The sequence below is a fragment of the Pangasianodon hypophthalmus genome, chromosome 15 (assembly GCF_027358585.1).
Source record: "Pangasianodon hypophthalmus isolate fPanHyp1 chromosome 15, fPanHyp1.pri, whole genome shotgun sequence".
NCBI lineage: Eukaryota > Metazoa > Chordata > Actinopteri > Siluriformes > Pangasiidae > Pangasianodon > Pangasianodon hypophthalmus.
This window is the reverse complement of record NC_069724.1, coordinates 7602897-7620048: the sequence shown is the minus strand read 5'-3', so window position 1 is coordinate 7620048 and position 17152 is coordinate 7602897. Positions and strand designations below refer to the sequence as shown.

The 17152-nt window shown below is 36.7% G+C and overlaps 1 protein-coding gene across 3 annotated transcripts; it reads right to left on the bottom strand.

Moving 5' to 3' along the window:
- Positions 1 to 77: 77 nt before the first annotated feature.
- Positions 78 to 16744, bottom strand: st14b (ST14 transmembrane serine protease matriptase b). Of its 3 annotated transcripts, none has more exons than XM_026938862.3 (20): positions 16515 to 16744; positions 16267 to 16336; positions 14080 to 14245; positions 13859 to 13989; positions 13133 to 13203; positions 12264 to 12451; positions 11313 to 11348; positions 10994 to 11222; positions 10291 to 10433; positions 10104 to 10201; positions 9864 to 9973; positions 8529 to 8662; positions 8289 to 8393; positions 7633 to 7740; positions 7433 to 7549; positions 6080 to 6202; positions 5001 to 5178; positions 3734 to 4011; positions 1492 to 1625; positions 78 to 1400 (listed from the first exon to the last, which is right to left on the bottom strand). In XM_026938862.3, exons 2-20 carry the CDS (start codon positions 16312 to 16314, stop codon positions 1236 to 1238), a joined length of 2562 nt encoding a protein of 853 aa, XP_026794663.3. In that variant the 5' UTR covers positions 16315 to 16336; positions 16515 to 16744; the 3' UTR covers positions 78 to 1235. The 3 variants fall into 3 exon arrangements, with proteins under 3 accessions (XP_026794663.3, XP_026794664.3, XP_053096206.1); XM_026938863.3 differs by having other exon boundaries at positions 16267 to 16322; XM_053240231.1 differs by lacking the exon at positions 16515 to 16744 and having other exon boundaries at positions 16267 to 16508.
- Between the last annotated feature and the right edge of the window lie 408 nt (positions 16745 to 17152).

The window sequence follows — 17152 nt, the reverse complement described above, 5'->3', positions numbered from 1 at the left end:
TAATGTTTTGTAACTCAACACACTGATAAATGTAACTAAAAACAAGAACAACACGCACAAACAAGTACAAAACTATTAATACATTTATTCTGTAAACCAAGAGTCATAATAGAAATAAGGCACATTGTGGGAATGCAAACTGAGGTGAATGGAGTCTATACATCTTCAAAAAACAAAACAAACCATTTAAAAATAATTATATATTGGCTCCCAAACACACAGTACATCCTCTAAACTTATATATGTATATATCATATATATGTATGTATATATATCATATATATATATGTATGTATGTACACACACACACACACACACATATATATATATATATATATATATATATATATATATGCCTCTTGATGAGTATGAGCTTACTAGGTCCATCAACCATTTTTTCTCAAAATCCAGTGGTTTTAATGATTTCCTCTCATTCTTAATCCAGGATATATATAGTGTGTGTATTTCTATATTTGAATTGTAGTATCTTTTTAAGCCATTTGCCAGTTCAATCTACAGTAGCTATGCATTATACAAGCGTTTTCTTGTTGTCTTATAGATAAATACAGAGAAATACAGAATTGTTACTGATGTTATATCAAAGAAGTCCATCACCATTAAATCATCATATGCCTTTTACCACAAGATCACCTTCAGAGACCAGGACCTGTTTGACTTGCAATCTAGACCCATTAAACATATCACAAGTTAAACCATTAGGAGACTTCACAAAACTGCAATTGTTTCTATGACATTTTTCTTCACCAGTGAAAATTAATACCAAAATTACTAAACTAAAATTAACTAACTAAAATTAATAAGGTTTTTTTAGTAAGTTAAAGATGGAAATGAACATAAATGCACATAATACAGGAATTTACTCTTCTGTTACTTTTCACATAATCTACACATTGCATATTACATTGTACATTTTAAGACATGTAATCAGCACTAATTATAACATAGACCCTGAAAACATAACTCATTTGAAAAAATACAGTGCTATATAAAACATTTATCATCTTATCATTCAATAAGAAAAAAAAAACCCCAAAAAAACAAATAGCATTCATATATACAAATAAAACAACCAGATTAAGCGAGCAGATTAAAAACTCCTTGGGGAGCAGGTGGGATTGGTCTGAAATGTGTCTGTGGAAGTGGGCGAGATTCCTCCAGGAGCGGGCAGAGTGGGATTTAAAAAAACAGTCTCACACACACCTCAAATGTGCATTTTATACCCCACTCTCCTCTCGGATCCAGCTGCGGTACTTGGTGACCCGTGTGTAAATGCCAGGCTTTCCCTTTCGGCCACAGCCTTCACCCCAGCTCACGACCCCGACTAGAAACAACCGGCTGGTTGCTGGGTCTTCGAAGGACATGGGCCCGCCTGAGTCACCCTGAGGATGGAGAGAGGAATACTTTTATAATAAGAGCAGATTTAATGAACATAGAAAAAGCAGTAAGGGAGAAAGCAGTTGCTTTATCTACCTGACAGGCATCCACTCCTCCTGTCAGAATTCCTGCACAGATCATCTGTGGCGTGATCTCATCTTGTATCAGCTGACTACACACGGTTTCGTTGATGACACGCACCTCTGCTTCCTGCAGCACTGTCGCTAAACCTGAGCCAAGAACAAACACAAAGTACAAAATTTATTTGAAGCACAATCCCCCTAAACATAAACTTAATTTTCCCTTTAAAGTATAAATGCAACAGCTGTTCTTGTGTGCATTAAATGGAGCTAACATGGGAAGTTACTTAAGTTTGTACAGTGAGCAAATACAGCTGTGGAGAACAATACTGTAGTAAATAGAGTTGAGTGCGAAACTTAAGAAGACAAATACATTTAACTGATAAGATATTTAGTGTGTTAGGTTTCGCAACTATTACAATCATGGTCAAATAGTGTAAAGATCTTAATAGCATAAAAAATGATATCAGTTCAAAAGTTTGCATGTTCCTTTTTGAATATGATGCCCAACTTTTGCCTTTATAACTGTCTCCAACCTTATTAGTATCCTCTATTTTTGGGGATCCAAAGAAGCTTTTGGATCCTTTCTATTCCTTCATTACCTTGCTCATTCTTCCTGACAAACCTGTTTTACACTCCCTTTTTCGTATCAGTTCTGGAGAGGGAGAGGCTCAGTTGTTTTTTCCAAGCAATTTTGGGGTTTATTTTGCCTTAATTATGGGACTGTTTCCTTGTTGTATGTTTACAAGGAACAGGATTATCAGAATTATCTTGTTGCAGGACAACCGCAGTACAATCCTGATCAGGATCAGGGTGAATCCAGAGTTTTGCATGTTTCCTCTGGGTTTTCAGTTTCCTCCCACCTTCCAAAATAATGCAGGTAGGTGGAAGGTGACTCTAAATTGCCCATAAGTGTGAATGTGTGTCCATTGTGCCTTGTGATGTACTGGTGTCCCATCCAAGGTGTATTCTCGCCTCACATCCAGTATCTCCGGGATTCACTGCAACCCTAACCAGGGTAAAGTGGTTACTGAAGATAAATTAATGAATGAGATTTGGTCCTTCAACTTTTTACTCATGTGCTTGTCCACACAGTTTATTGGTTAATGTGATCATCATTGTTAAGGGTTTAAAGTAGGGATTCCCAAACTCGAGTTCACGACCCCTCACAATCTCTTTTGTTTTATTCATTTATTTTACAAATTATTATTAGAAACATCACTCTAACTACAAAGCTGGATTTTGTGTGCTAATATTTTAAATGAAGAGTTTTATACTATTTATTGAGTACTAACACTAGCCCGTTTTCTCATTACAGTTAGTGTTTTTAGTGAATTAACCTCTCATGTAGCCTTCAAACCTACATACTGAAAGGTCTGTTTAACATACCTGTCTTCTGTATTTTCTACATTAGTAAATACTTTTGAATGTAAGGTCAGAGTTTTCGATTTGAGGCATAGCTCATGGCAACAATCATGATGGCAGCACTAAGTTTTAAGAGAGACAGAGCTTGTCAGTGTGTTTATCTCTCTTGTTTAAATCTCTATGCATGATATCGCTAAATATTTTACAGTTTGACTTGGAAACCTGATCGACAGCAATGTTTTGACTATGACATGCCATCGAGTGATTGCCACATTTAATCCTCCAGATGTAGGTCAGATGTAGTGCACAACACCGGTTGCGCAGCCGCTGCTTCTGCACATGCACGCAAAGTCATGTGTCACGTATAAACAGGCTCCTTTACTTTGTGGGAGGCTGTATCACACCGGCCTGGCCTGGGTTATTTTCCTATAACAACATGCCCTGTCATGTTTTATTTCTTATGTATCATTCAAAGCTGGAACTGACAGCAGACAGAGATGCACCTATTCAAACACACCTCTTGACTTTTTGAAAAGGTGTGTTAAGAAATGCAAATTCACTATTCCCACTAGACTGGTAGATCAGTGTGAGGAATGTTCCTTTGGTTTTTAGTCAATTATGTTGCACAAATTTTACTGATAATAAAATGTTCAAATGTTCAAATGTACAGTAGTTTTAAATTATATATCTGGAATTAAGTGTAGGGTGGTGAAAGCTTGGGGTCACAGAAAATGCATAATGTCCATTTGGAGGTAATTTTACCCAAAATGTTCCTTAGTTTAATAAGAAATAAGACTCTAAGAATCTGTTCGCTCCATTGCGTGCATATCTTCCTTCACCTTATTAGTTTTCATAGACAATAAAATTCTTTCCCTTAATGTATTCATACTTACTTCCCTCCTCTCTGATTTTGCCCCAACCTGTGATCCAGACAGACTGGCCTGCAGGTAACACGTATGTGGCTGCAGGTAGGCAGATAGGCCAAATATACTGGCTGAGGGTCACAGGGCTGTCTAGCTCCATCAGAGCAATGTCATTATCATAGCTCAGGGGGTTGTACTCAGGATGACATATGATCTGCTTCACTTGCTTCAGCACTGTGTTGGCTGTGTTAATCTGATTCTGAGAGTGCAGCCCCAGGTAGACGTCCCACTCGTCTGGCCCAGAATATCTGCTCAGATGTACAGACATACAATAATGTTTGTTATATGTTAGCATTTACATAGTAATAGCTTATATACAGCAACTTGTATGGTAGATGCTCCACAAAACCAAATTTAAAAAATATGTGTAATTTTTGATATTGTGAGGAAATGTTTATTTGTAAATGTTTATTTAGCATTTTTGTAAGGAGTCTCCAGTGTCAGCACTTTAGTCAGAGGTAAAACTTTAACCATGTTTCCCTGCATGAGAAAGTCTTTAGAACAGAGGAATATCAAGCTGCATTTTTTTGTCTTATTAACTTCAAGAGAGAGAAAAAAGAGACACTGGTGAGAGACTGTTCATAGTGTCTATAATGTAAGTCATAACATTAAAAAAACATACATTTATGGCATTTGGCAGACATCCTTATCCAGAGCAAATTATATTTATCTCATTTATACAACTGAGCAGTTGAGAATTAAGTGCCCAGGGGTGGTAGCTTGGCAGTGCTGAGATTTAAAGTCACGACTTTCTCATCAGAAGCTCAATGTCTTAACCACTGAGCTACCACTGCTTTTTTTGGAGACATTCCACAACATTAAACACAACTATAACTGGATCAAAAAAATTATGCCATGTCACCTTTAACAAATAAAAATTGTTAGCGTTGGCAGATTGCTGTGTGTAAGAGGAATAAAACACAAGGCATGCTGTTATTTGAAAATTCAATAACTCCACTCAAGCTGCTTCACATCACCCTGTTCTTGATTATTTTCCTATAATATATCTTATCTATATAATAATAATTCCTCCATATCTCTATTCCTTACTTATTTAATTCTATTATTTATAATCATTTCTGCAACCCATTCTGATTTCTTCTTATTTTTTGTTAATATTTCAAAGCTCCTCTAAAAACAGGACTAATCTCATTAGGGCTTTGCTGCTTAACAACAAATAAACGAAATAAAATACAATTGAATCAGCAAAAATAAAAGCAAGATGAAGTATACGTACCTGTTAGTCTCTTGTATACAGTGTGCAGCGGTGACTAGCCAGAGGTTGCTGATTAGGGTGGCTCCACACACATGAGCCTTGCCATTTAAGTGAAGGCTAACCTGCCAGGGCCAATAGCCTTCCTCGGCCTCCTCACCACCCACAATCCGAGAGGACTGGTAAGGCCTCGTACCACATTCTGCAGAAAAATCAGCACAATCACATAACTATTCAAGGCACATGGTGAGGTACTACTTGACATGAACACAGCAGTATCCACAGACAGGCAATATTTCTGATATTTTGTTTTGTGTTCTGTTGAATTCTTGATTCTGATTGATTAATTTTCTGCTGCTGATTTATTTTCTATAACAGCAGCTCTGACAGTAGTGCTTTCTGTGAGGTTATGTTAATTTACAATTTATAGAAGGAGTCTCCAGTGTCAGTGCTTTATACCAAATATATACCAAAGGGAGGGAAAGGAGACTCCTTTCTATCCAGCATGTTGTTAAAACCAGTTAAATAATCAATATTGTCAATTGTTATGCATGATACATTTCTCTATCTAGCAAGCTGGATGCTAGCTAGCTAGCTAGCACAGTTGCTATGATAAAGATAGTATGTGAAGCTCTCGGTAACATACAGAAGAAAAATATAACATCTGATTAACATTATTTATACAGAAGTACTTTTTATATAAAATAGATATTATGAATGATTGTGCCTATAATTTAATACAGACCACCAGTGTGCTTTCTGAACAATACCTAGTCTTAGCATCAATGTGTAAGCATAGCCAATATATCTATTGGCTGTGGCTTTTGGGAAGTGGGAGGGAAACCAGAGAACATAGAGAAAGCCCATGCAGACACAGCGAGAACATGCATTGACATTAACCAGAGGTCAAGATCAAACCGGAGACCCCGGAGCTGTTTAGTACAGTACAGTATTTTTCAGGGCATTTGTTGCATTAACAACAATTTTTAACAATAATTTGGGGCATTTTATATACAGTATGTATAACAGTAACAAATGTGGGTGGCACTGGAGTAGTTATGAATTATTCAAGTTGCTTAGTAAAGCGATTAAACTAAGCTTACCGCAGCCTTCTTCATCTGAACCATCCTCACAATCTTTGTGCCCATCACATTGTGGGTTCTGCTTGCTGATGCACATGTTGTTCTTACACTTGAAGGTAAACTCAGAGCAGGTGAGGACTATAGCTAAACAGAAAATACAACAGGTAAAACCAGCTCCTTATTGTTTACCTGTAGACACTGAATCCTTGAGACATGCAAGCTGCAGACAGAATATATAATCACACAGTCTTAAAAATAAAGGTTAACTATTTACTATTTCTGGTTCCCTAAAGAACATTTTAGTTCATAGTTCTTTTTCTGGTCACAATAAACTGAATAATGTCCCCCACAAAGGTTCTTCCACATAGTGCCATTTTTTAGTTCTCTGTAGCACCAACAAAAATGTTCATGATCCTAACTAACCTTTCTGGCACCTTTGATTGTCTTGAGCTCATAAAATACATCTATGTTTTATTATTACATTTCTGAATAAGCTGCTCTGATAGAACATTAAACATGTCTAACGTGTCACGCTATACTGTCCCAAGTCCCACTGTAGAACAGGCAGCGGAACAACACATTCGTCCTTTCTACCAATCTATACAGTAGTTGATAAAAGAAAATGGCCACAATTGACAAACTGGGGCTTTTCTAACTCGTTCAATATCAAAAGCTTCATAGGAAACATACCAGAATTCTTTCATTAAAGAAATACTACTGTTTTGACCCATTTCTGCCAGAACTGTAGCATATATGTGTGATCACCAAGGACACTAATTTTGCTGAGAAAATGATCCTGTTTAGTGAAACATGTTCATTCACTCATTTGGTTTCCTTCCACATATCCTATTGGGGGTTGCATTGCCAACAGGCTGGGAAGGTCAGTCCAGACAACTCTATTCCTGGCCAAAGATTCTAGCTAGTCCTGGTAAATAGTTCTTCCCAAGCTAATTGTGAAATATAATCTCCAAAGGGTCCTGGGACTGCCCTGGGGTCTCCATTCAGTAAGATGTGCCTGATACTAATGGCAGTTGACCAGGGGGCATTCTTCTAAGGTGCCTGAATCATCTCAACTGGCTCCTCTAAATTCAGAGGAGGAGCAGCTCTACTCCAAATCTCTCCCTGAGCTCCTCACCCTATATCAAAAAAACCAAACCCTATAACCCTGTGGAGAAACCTCATTTCTATTGCCTGTCCACTTTGGAAGGTGCCAAGAGAACAAAATCATCTACACAAATAACAGCGAGGTTACCTCTAGTCCCCCATACTCGACGCTTCTGTAAATGCTTTAATGAATTCTCCAGTCAAAAAACAACAACAACAAAAGAAGCTAAAAGAGTCGAAAATGCTTATGGTTGTGTTGGGAGGACTCACATTTAGCGCACTTGGATTCATCTGTACCATCCTCACAGTCGTTATGGCCATCACACTTCTTCTGCTCAGAAATACAGCGGCCGTTTCGACAGGCTATTTCCCCAGCTTTACAATATCCTGCAGACAGGGCAAAGGTTTACTATTAATTCTCACCAAACTGTAAAGTTTGTGTAGAATCAATGTTTCAGTTCCATTCTTACCACAGTTCTCCTCGTCTGTATTGTCACCACAGTCATTCACCCCATCACAGTGCCAGTATTTGGGCTTGCAGAAACCATTCTTACATTTGATGTAAGACTCATTACAGACTGCGTGGATAAAAGGAGATGTCAGGTGACAAACGTCTTGCTGCATCATTACTAAACATGGTTTTGTATCATATATTGGTAATGCTGTACATTACATTTCCCTTAACTAGCATTATTTATTGCATTAGGTAACAGCAACAAATCATGAACTTCAGAATTAATAATTCATAAGTAATTTGGCCATTTTAAAGTAAGTCACTTTCTTTCTTAGCTCATGGTTTGTCTCTGTAAGGAGGTGTAGCCCAAACTTTGAAGGCAGAATTATATTTTAGAAGTGGTTCAAATTCTAACATAGTTACAATTAGTTCCTCATGTTATTACTGATAGATATTACACATGATCCATACAATGTCTTTTAAGAAAAGTGTGTGATTTAAGCAGTGTTAAACTGGTAGCTATAAAATATTGTTAAAAGATCAGCCTCATAGCTCCTGTGCTAAACTAAAGAAACAAACTTCAGATACCAAAGATGTCTTGGGTGATCATGAACATTTCATTTTTTGCCTCAACTCTTCCTTTAAATTTATAAGTGATGTATCTGAACGGACCGCAGTTCTTCTCGTCGCTCATGTCTCCACAGTCATCATAGCCATCACATCTCAGCTTCTGAGAAATGCAGGCATCATTTTCACAGTGGAATTTTTCAGAACAACCTACACATTAAAAGACAAGCCTATTTATATCATTATGACTATTACATTAGCATGTTCATATGTTTTTTTTCCCATGCATATTATTAAATGTCATTTCAGTCAAAAATACACATTTAGAATAATCAGTGAACATACGATCAAAAGATTCAAAGGCTTCAAACTCTGCAGCGAAGCCCTCGTCTACATAGGACATGTCAGAGTAGAATGTGATATCTGTCTTATTGGTCTTGATGACGAGACGTATTTCTTCATATTTTTTTCCACACATCCTTAAAAATAAAAAATGAAATACATTACCTCGCAGAATTGTGGAAATGTTTATGCCATTATGTTCATTGGAAAAATAATTTGTGAATGTGATGACATCACCATTTTAATGTGTTTAGATGAACTTCAGCATTAATACACGGTAAGTAACATTAACAAAGTAACTGACACTGGTGTTAATTGGTATTTTTCAACTAATAAACCAAATATGCCAAACAATAACCACTTGCATTAACATGTTCACGGCATCAGTGAGTAAATTTAAATCGACCTAAATTGTGGTTATTAACTGGCAAAATTTAGATCTGAGACTGAAAAGCAAATTTCAATATTTACACTTGAAAATCAGAGTTCAGGAAGTTTTAGGGCATTTAGTAACAGGAAAATGCTGTAATTTATATTTTGCTAATTTATTTTATTTTATACCATAGAGCTGTTGAATTCTACAACAGCAGCACTGACAGTAGTGCAAAGTACATTTTATATCAATGCACTAATTTTAATACATTAGTGTTTCTATAGTAACAACTTACATGGAGACTTATAACTGATTAAAAAAAACACGTATAATTGTGCATGTGTGAGTTTTCTGTGAGAAGTTTTCTGTGAGAAGATGATTTGTAACGATCAGACGTAAAGCTGTAACTTTAAGTTTAATTTGTAACTCTTAAGACTTCAGGACAGGGAGCTTTGCACTTTGCGATTACTCTGTAACATGACAAGGTGCATTTTTCTGCCTGATTAACTTCAGAAGAGAGAGAGATACTAGAGGCTGGTGAGGGAACAACTGTTTTATGGCTGCAAGTATGTAAGCCATAACAGTGAAAACCTGTTTCACAGATGTTCCACAACATTAACTGTAACTATAAATGGAAAAAAAGTATGATCTTTCATTCCTGAAAAAATTTAAATTGTTAGCGTTGGCAAACTGCTGTGGAATAAGAAGAATAAAACACGTTAGGATATGCTGTTATTAGAAAATAATCATCAAAATAAATTTACGGTGGTAATGCGCCACATCACACAACCCCATCATGTAACTTAATTTTTACTTTAACATTTATTATGTTTATTAATGCTGAAGTTCCTGGTTTGTTCATGTTAACTAATCCAGTTAATAATGCTCACTCACTCACTCACTCACTCATTTAATCACTTAATTAACCTATATAAAAATAACTTTGCCTTTCGTAAAGGTCTAACCTGTTGCCATTAACCTCCAGGTAATCTTTAGTACAGTTGTCTGGGCTCTGTCCTGGATTAGCCAGTGAAAACTTGCTGAAGTTTATTATGATGTGCTTTCCCTCTGGAACCTGAGAGAGGGCATACAGATGGATTAACAGAAAAATGTGGGGGAAAAACCAACAAAAATGTGTGTCATCCAGTGACCCAGCAAAATGTCACATCCCACTTAAAAAATTTTTTTACAAAGTAATTTGTTACTTTAATGTTCCAAACACATTGGATCTGGGGAGGATAACTGGAGGGAAAGCCTGGAGACCTAATGGTCCCTTTCATCCCTGTTAGTTTCCCACCACACCCTGGAAGAAGAGATGAAAGAGTTTCTACATTGTTAGGACTTTGCAATATAATCCAATGGCTCTAAGAGTTCTAGACTTTGTAACTGTACCTTGGATTTCTGCAGGTACCTGAGAGTATTTTGCACTGAAGCCTGTGGAACTGTGCTCTCCGTTTGTGACCAGAGTAACTAACATGACATTTCCAGAGGACAGGAAAACCAGCTGTTCATTTTGGGTATAGTGTCCACATTTCCTGCAAGTATATGTAAGGAGTGGTGACAGTGATGTTTCACAGAATTATTACAATTATTGTAATTACTAAATTAAACACAGTGCAGTCATAAGCAAACATTTAAACAGCCATATTCAAATTACATTTGATTGATTTTCCGAGTAGATACATTCTCTGCTAGATACATAAAAATGATGTTGCTGATGATTTCATGAAGTCATACAAGTAAAAAAAAAAAACTTGTAATAATCTGATACCTTATTTTAAAAAAAAACCCATGTGTTTTGCAATACTGCCATGCACTGACTTTGACGAGTTTCTTTATTTAAAACTTCTATTTATATTTTCCTGGCCCAGAAAGTAGCATTTGTAGTTTCAGCAGAGAGGGTGTGTTCGATTCGGGAAAAGGGAAGACTTGTCAAAGACTTCTTTAAAATTAACTAAGCAGGGAGCAGAAGGATCTAAAAATGACAAACTGCACCATTTCCTGATTAGGAAAACAAACATTTGGTGTGTGAAAAAGTTTTCATTCAGTATCTTTCATTCAGTTCTATTCCACTGAACACTGAAGGAGCACTTACTCTGCCATGACCTGAGTCTCACTGGGGACAAGAGAATCATACACTCTAATGAAGTCATTGTGGCAGTCATTCTCCAGGTGTATCACTGTAAACTCCAGCCGAATTCTGTGGTTGGGGTCGGCACGGAGCTGCCACTCAGTGTTGGCAGCTTTGGAAGAATTAGGAAAACCTGGAGACTGGATGATGCCCATCTCACCCGCACGAGAGTGACGGGATTCCTTATGGTGACCTGACATTAGTGACAATATTAGTACATACCCAAAATCATATGTGAAAGTTAAAAAAAAATGGAATAAAAAACAGAGTTTCAGTATATTACCTTTCTGGGTTGAAGTAACCAAGCGAGGATCTACAGCTGTGACAATGGATTTAACCCATTAATAAAAACAGCCCAAATTTCTTAGGACAATGTATTGTTATACACAGCAACCAACCACAAATTTAATTATTTTAAGGAAGAAACTTATGTGCGGTGGTCTGGAAAAACCCACAGGATGTGGCTGAATTCTGGAAAACAGTCAAAAAAGACAAAAAAAATGGGACCAATTGTGAGGAGGCATAACTCATTTCCCAGTGTAAACGTATAATTCTTTAAAATTTGGAAATAATATTGTTTTAGTATGCATAGATTAGGTTATTAATGTAGAGGTAGGTGGAGCATCTTTCATTAGAATAGGAATGAAATCTTTAAATGCATTTTAAAACTTTTCATTTTTGTAAACCAGAACATAAACTTCTGGTTGAGATACAGTCCCCTCCGAAAGTACTGGAACAACAAGGCCAAATCTTTTGCTTTTAAAAACTGAAAACATATAGATTTGAGATCAAAAGATGAATATATGATGATAGATCAGAATTTCAGCTTTCATTGCTTGACCTGTTGTAAGTGTTTTTATTTTAAGACTATCTGTTCTAATACTTTTGCTCTCCTATTAATTGGGTGGTCTGCCACCAAAAGTGCTATGTTCTAAGTTTTATAACACATCTTGTTGTAAACTGAAATTCTGATCTATCGTCTCATATTCATCTTTTTTGATCTCAAATCCAAATGTCTTCAGTGTATGGCCAAAAACAAAGAACTGACCTCGCCATTCCAATACTTTTGGAGGGAACTGTATATGCCAAAGAGAAATGTGATTTAGTTCAGGAAAGCCTGTAGTTTTTAGAAATATATATGTCAAAATTTGACCATGTGAAGGGTTTTCCCAGGAAACCACACATTTACGAAAAGGAATGAAAGTAAATTAAGTATTACTGATACCAGTTTTACCTGCAGACATCATATTGTTGATCAGCAGATCATTGGTGGGCTTGAGGTTCAGGCTCAGCCGCCGTGTTTGTCCTGGCCCCACAGTACGCATGAAGGACACAATGTCTTCATCCACAGCAGATACCTGAGCCTCTGGTACACTGAACTCAGACATGTAGTAGGCTATAACACTGCCATCACTGGACTCACTGAAACAGAAAGTAGCCTTTTGTTATTATTCTGAGGTTCAGTGTTTTGTAGGTGAGAAAATCTAAAAACCATTTGCATTGAGACAGTAAAGATAAAATTAATTATTGTTCCATAATTTGCTTCTAGTTAATGTTTTTCACTTTAATTGTGTCAGAACAATGTTACTTGTCCTTAGTCCCCCCAATTTCATCAAGACAAATAAATGTAAAGCAATTTTTTCCAATTTAGTTTTTTGCTCCAGTCTACCAGACCTTTAACAGCTTTATTCAAGTTTCTTCAATCCTTAAAAGCAGGTTATTTCAGTTGGTACTTTTATATGGGTTTTCCATATTTTCATTTTTTCCAATCAATGAAATACATGGCATACATGTAATAAGTGGAATTACAGGATGGGTTTATAAAAGGGGCAAATATGTTCCAGATGGGGGTAGAACTAATTTCTGAACCAGAAAGAAATAAACACGCCTTAGCTGAAATTTGAAATTATATGATTATCAGAGGTCTTGGAACACATTTAAACAATACAAACTGCATTTTTATTGTAGACTATACATATCGTTCTAAATCATGCCAGTTTAAAAATTGTGATATGGTAATACAATATGGTTCATTTCATAACTTGCTAATGAACTCAGTGTTCAATAATTAGTACTAAGAAGCAAGATATGTAATTTTCATACCTGAAGGCTTGAACACTGGAGCTGATGTAATATCTGGACAGTAATGGCACACTACTGTACATATTTTTCATCTGAAAGACATAAATATAGCTTGGATGTTAGAAGCATAGGATGGTGATGCAGTGGGTAGTGTTACAGCCTCACAACACAAGGATCCCTGGTTCAAGCCTGAGTTCGAGTTACTGTCTGTGCTTCACATGTCCTCCCCATACCCTTGCGAGTTTCCTCTGAGTTCTCCAGTTTCCTCACACCTCCAAAAAACATGCCAGTAGTTGGACTGGTGTACCCCTAGGGGTGAATGTGTGTGCATGGTCCCTTGCAATGGCCTAGGGTACCATTCAGGGTATACTCAAGCCTCACACCCAGTGTTCTCCGAGTTCACCATGACCCCAAACGGGATAAAGCAGTTAAAACTAACCGTTTTTGTTACAGCACTAACTCATTGTAGGAACTCCTCTGTGACTGAGCTCAACTTGATTGTATTCTTAGACCCTCACCAATTTGTACTAGCATGAGGATATGTTTTTTGATAATGACTACCAAGCACTTCTGCAAGTCACCTTAGATAAGGGTGATGTCTGCTAAATACTGTAAATGTAAATGTAAAAAAAAAAGGGTATCAGCACAATGAAATTGGTATCATATCAAAATGAATAATTTTAGGAGTCTGGTAGGTGCTTAAATAATACAGTAAAATGAAAAACTAAAATGTCATACATGACTCACTTGTTTTGAGAGTTGAGAGGCCAGCTCTTTAAACTGAGCACTGCCGCTATCCTCATAAGAGTCTATGAATCTCCGATTGGCAATCGTCAGAGAACCACTGAAGACCTTTTTTATTCTTACATCTTTTCTCACTGTATAAGACAGAGAGTCAAACTTTTGAAAAATACAGTACAATCAGTGATTTTGTATGGATCTGCAAATTGTCTAGAGTGACTACTCACAATGAAAGTTCCACACTAGAAGCCCTACTATCAGTGCAGTGATTGCTGCCAGGATGATCGGCACGATTACAAAGATGGTTCTCAAGAATAATTTCTTCTTCTTCTTCTTAGCCTTCTCAGCATCAGACTCTGGGAGAAATTGCAGTGATGGGTCCAAGAGGTCATCCTACAAAGGTGTAAAAATTGCAGAAATATTTTTTAAAAATAAAATAAAGAGTAGTTATGCAATTTATTTTTATGCAAGAAATTAAATAAATAACTAAAAAGATGCATTATGCAATTTAGTACTGAAACCAATGCATGGCAACATATTTACAATTAACTGCAATATAAATAAAAGACATCTCAGAAAAAACACACAACATCTTACAGAAATAATAAAAAAAACTTTCAGTTTCATAATTAGGAGGTCATCCTGTGCTCCCAGCCACAGCCATATAACATAATAGAAAACACACGTACAAGTTCACACACACACACACGTGCACACATCAAAAAAAAAATTACTGACAAGTATGTTTTGAATCCGCCCCCTGTTTCTTCATTCTTGTCATGTCAGTTTTGTTTTTTTCTCTTCTACGGGAAACATGTTCTACGTTGCATATTTTTGACTCTAAATTTATTGACAATTTATTTTGTGAACATAATCCAACTATTCAAATATTAGCCTCATTATTGAAAATATGTTCCATAATATTTTGCCTTTTTCATTAGAACCATAGAATTTTTTCCCTTCCTTACATTCCCACTTCATTTTTATTAAAATTGTAATTAGATTTAAGTTCATATTATTCATCGTTCTTGTTTTTAGTTATTGAGGTATGGATTGAACCATCAGTTCAAGTGACCAGTCAAATAAACTAATAACTCAATAATAAATATACTTAACATAATAGAAATATACTAAATGTAATAAACTTTGATAAAGCTGGCTTGTGATTTCTACCACTGTAACAAATTTAAAAATCACATATCCCTGGGGGTCCCTGCGCCACACTTTGATAACCCTGAGTGTATACAAGGTGATGGTTAATAACAAATGTATAATATACCAACAACAATGCTGACCAGAACTGGACACCAGTCGAATGTCATTGTTACGGTATTATCAAATAATATTATTCAAAACAATTAATACACAATACATCTGTAAGATCTGTACTGTGCAAACTATATCAAAGCTTACAATCTGTATTTGCTCGCAAACTGTATTTATCACATTTTAAGTGGCAAGGTTATAGAAGTTATAAGCCTATGAAATATAATTTACAGCTAAAATTATTGCTGGCTGAAAATAAACACTGTGTACTTGGAAACTTTACCCCTTGGATTAAAGCATGAAAATATCTTCCTATCATTCAGAAGCCTGCAATCCCAAAACACAGGATTTAGATGCATGAAGGCATCTTTAGGCTGGTCAGCCTTAATTTAACAAACTTTTTTTTTTTTTTTTTTATTGCTTACTCTCAGAAATATAGGGGTAATAAACTGTACCACTTCTTGTCACTGGGGTGTTACCCTCAAGGGTACATCTTCTGTTTATCTTTTACCTGGAAAGGTCCCTGTAGTGTACACCTTTAAATTATTATTCTAAAAGCTAAATAAAGGTACAAAAATAGTCCTCAATGTATGTCCAATGTATGGTGTTAATGGTGTGTATCTTTTACACTGTAATGTGAAATACAACCTAATAATCGACTACATAACAATGAATAAATTGTCTGCCTCAATCAAAAATAAAACTACCAAAGTTAACTCTATTTGGACACCACTCATCACCTACATACACCAGGGATTCACTTCACAATAGCTAACAATATAGTCCCTCCAGAGAAACCACACAACCAAAGCCATACCACACACCTCAAGCATAATGCCCACAAACACACACAGCTAAATTACACACACATGCACCCCACATTGACAGAAACCACACCTGGTGTTATGCATAGGCTATTAATGAACTCAACTGACATTCCAACTACTAAAAAAAGAGAAGCAAAAGAAAGAAAAGCTACACACTACAGGTACAAAAGATAATATTGAGGCTACTAGCCCGGTGACAATAACATAATGTCGTACTGTAAGCTGCTGAGTTTAGAAACAAAGCTGAAAGGGCTGGTCATTATCATGACAGTGTGTTAACTCTAGCATTAAATGAATTCGGTGCAGTTGAGTGAAGCATACCGTAGGTTTCAGGCTGTCATCAATTCCATTCAGTTCCAGAGACTCCATTCTATTCTCTGGATGCAGAAGGCTTTCAGTGTTATAACAAGCGATATTTCATAGAAAAAAAAGACAAGATATCAAAATAGTCAAAATAGTACAAAACTTGTTATGTAACACTACCGGTGGCGTAGGCTACTACTTTGGTACACTATTTAGTAGGCTAAATTGCGGTTTGAGTGTACCCCCGGTCTGTTGCGTCGACTTACTGTGAACAGGTGTCTGGAGTTAGCGAAGTCAAGGCACGACGAGAATCCAGTACAGCTTCAGACAGCTCCTCACAAAGCCGTCAGTGTGAACCCAGAGCAATTATAAAATCGAGTAAAACAAGAAGTTTCTAGTTAGTTCCGGTCTACAACTAGTTCTTTTCTGTTATGAACCTGTACAACAGGTGAAGGTGTTGCTGTAGCGCGTCTCTAATGAACCTGTACAGCAGGTGAAAGTGTTACTGTATGTGTTCTCTAATGAACCTGTACAGCAGGTGAAGGTGTTGTTGTAGCTGTTCTCTAATGAACCTGTAGAGCAGGTGGAGGTGTTGCTGTGGCTGTGTTGTTGTAGCTGTTCTCTAATGAACCTGTACAGCAGGTGAAGGTGTTGCTGTGGCTGTGTTGTTGTAGCTGTTCTCTGATGAACCTGTACAGCAGGTGAAAGTGTTGCTGTAGGTGTTCTCTAATGAACCTGTATAGCAGGTGAAGGTGTTGCTGTAGGTGTTCTCTAATGAACCTGTACAGCAGGTGGAGGTGTTGCTGTGGCTGTGTTGTTGTAGCTGTTCTCTAATGAACCTGTACAGCAGGTGAAGGTGTTGCTGTGGCTGTGTTGTTGTAGCTGTTCTCTGATGAACCTGTAC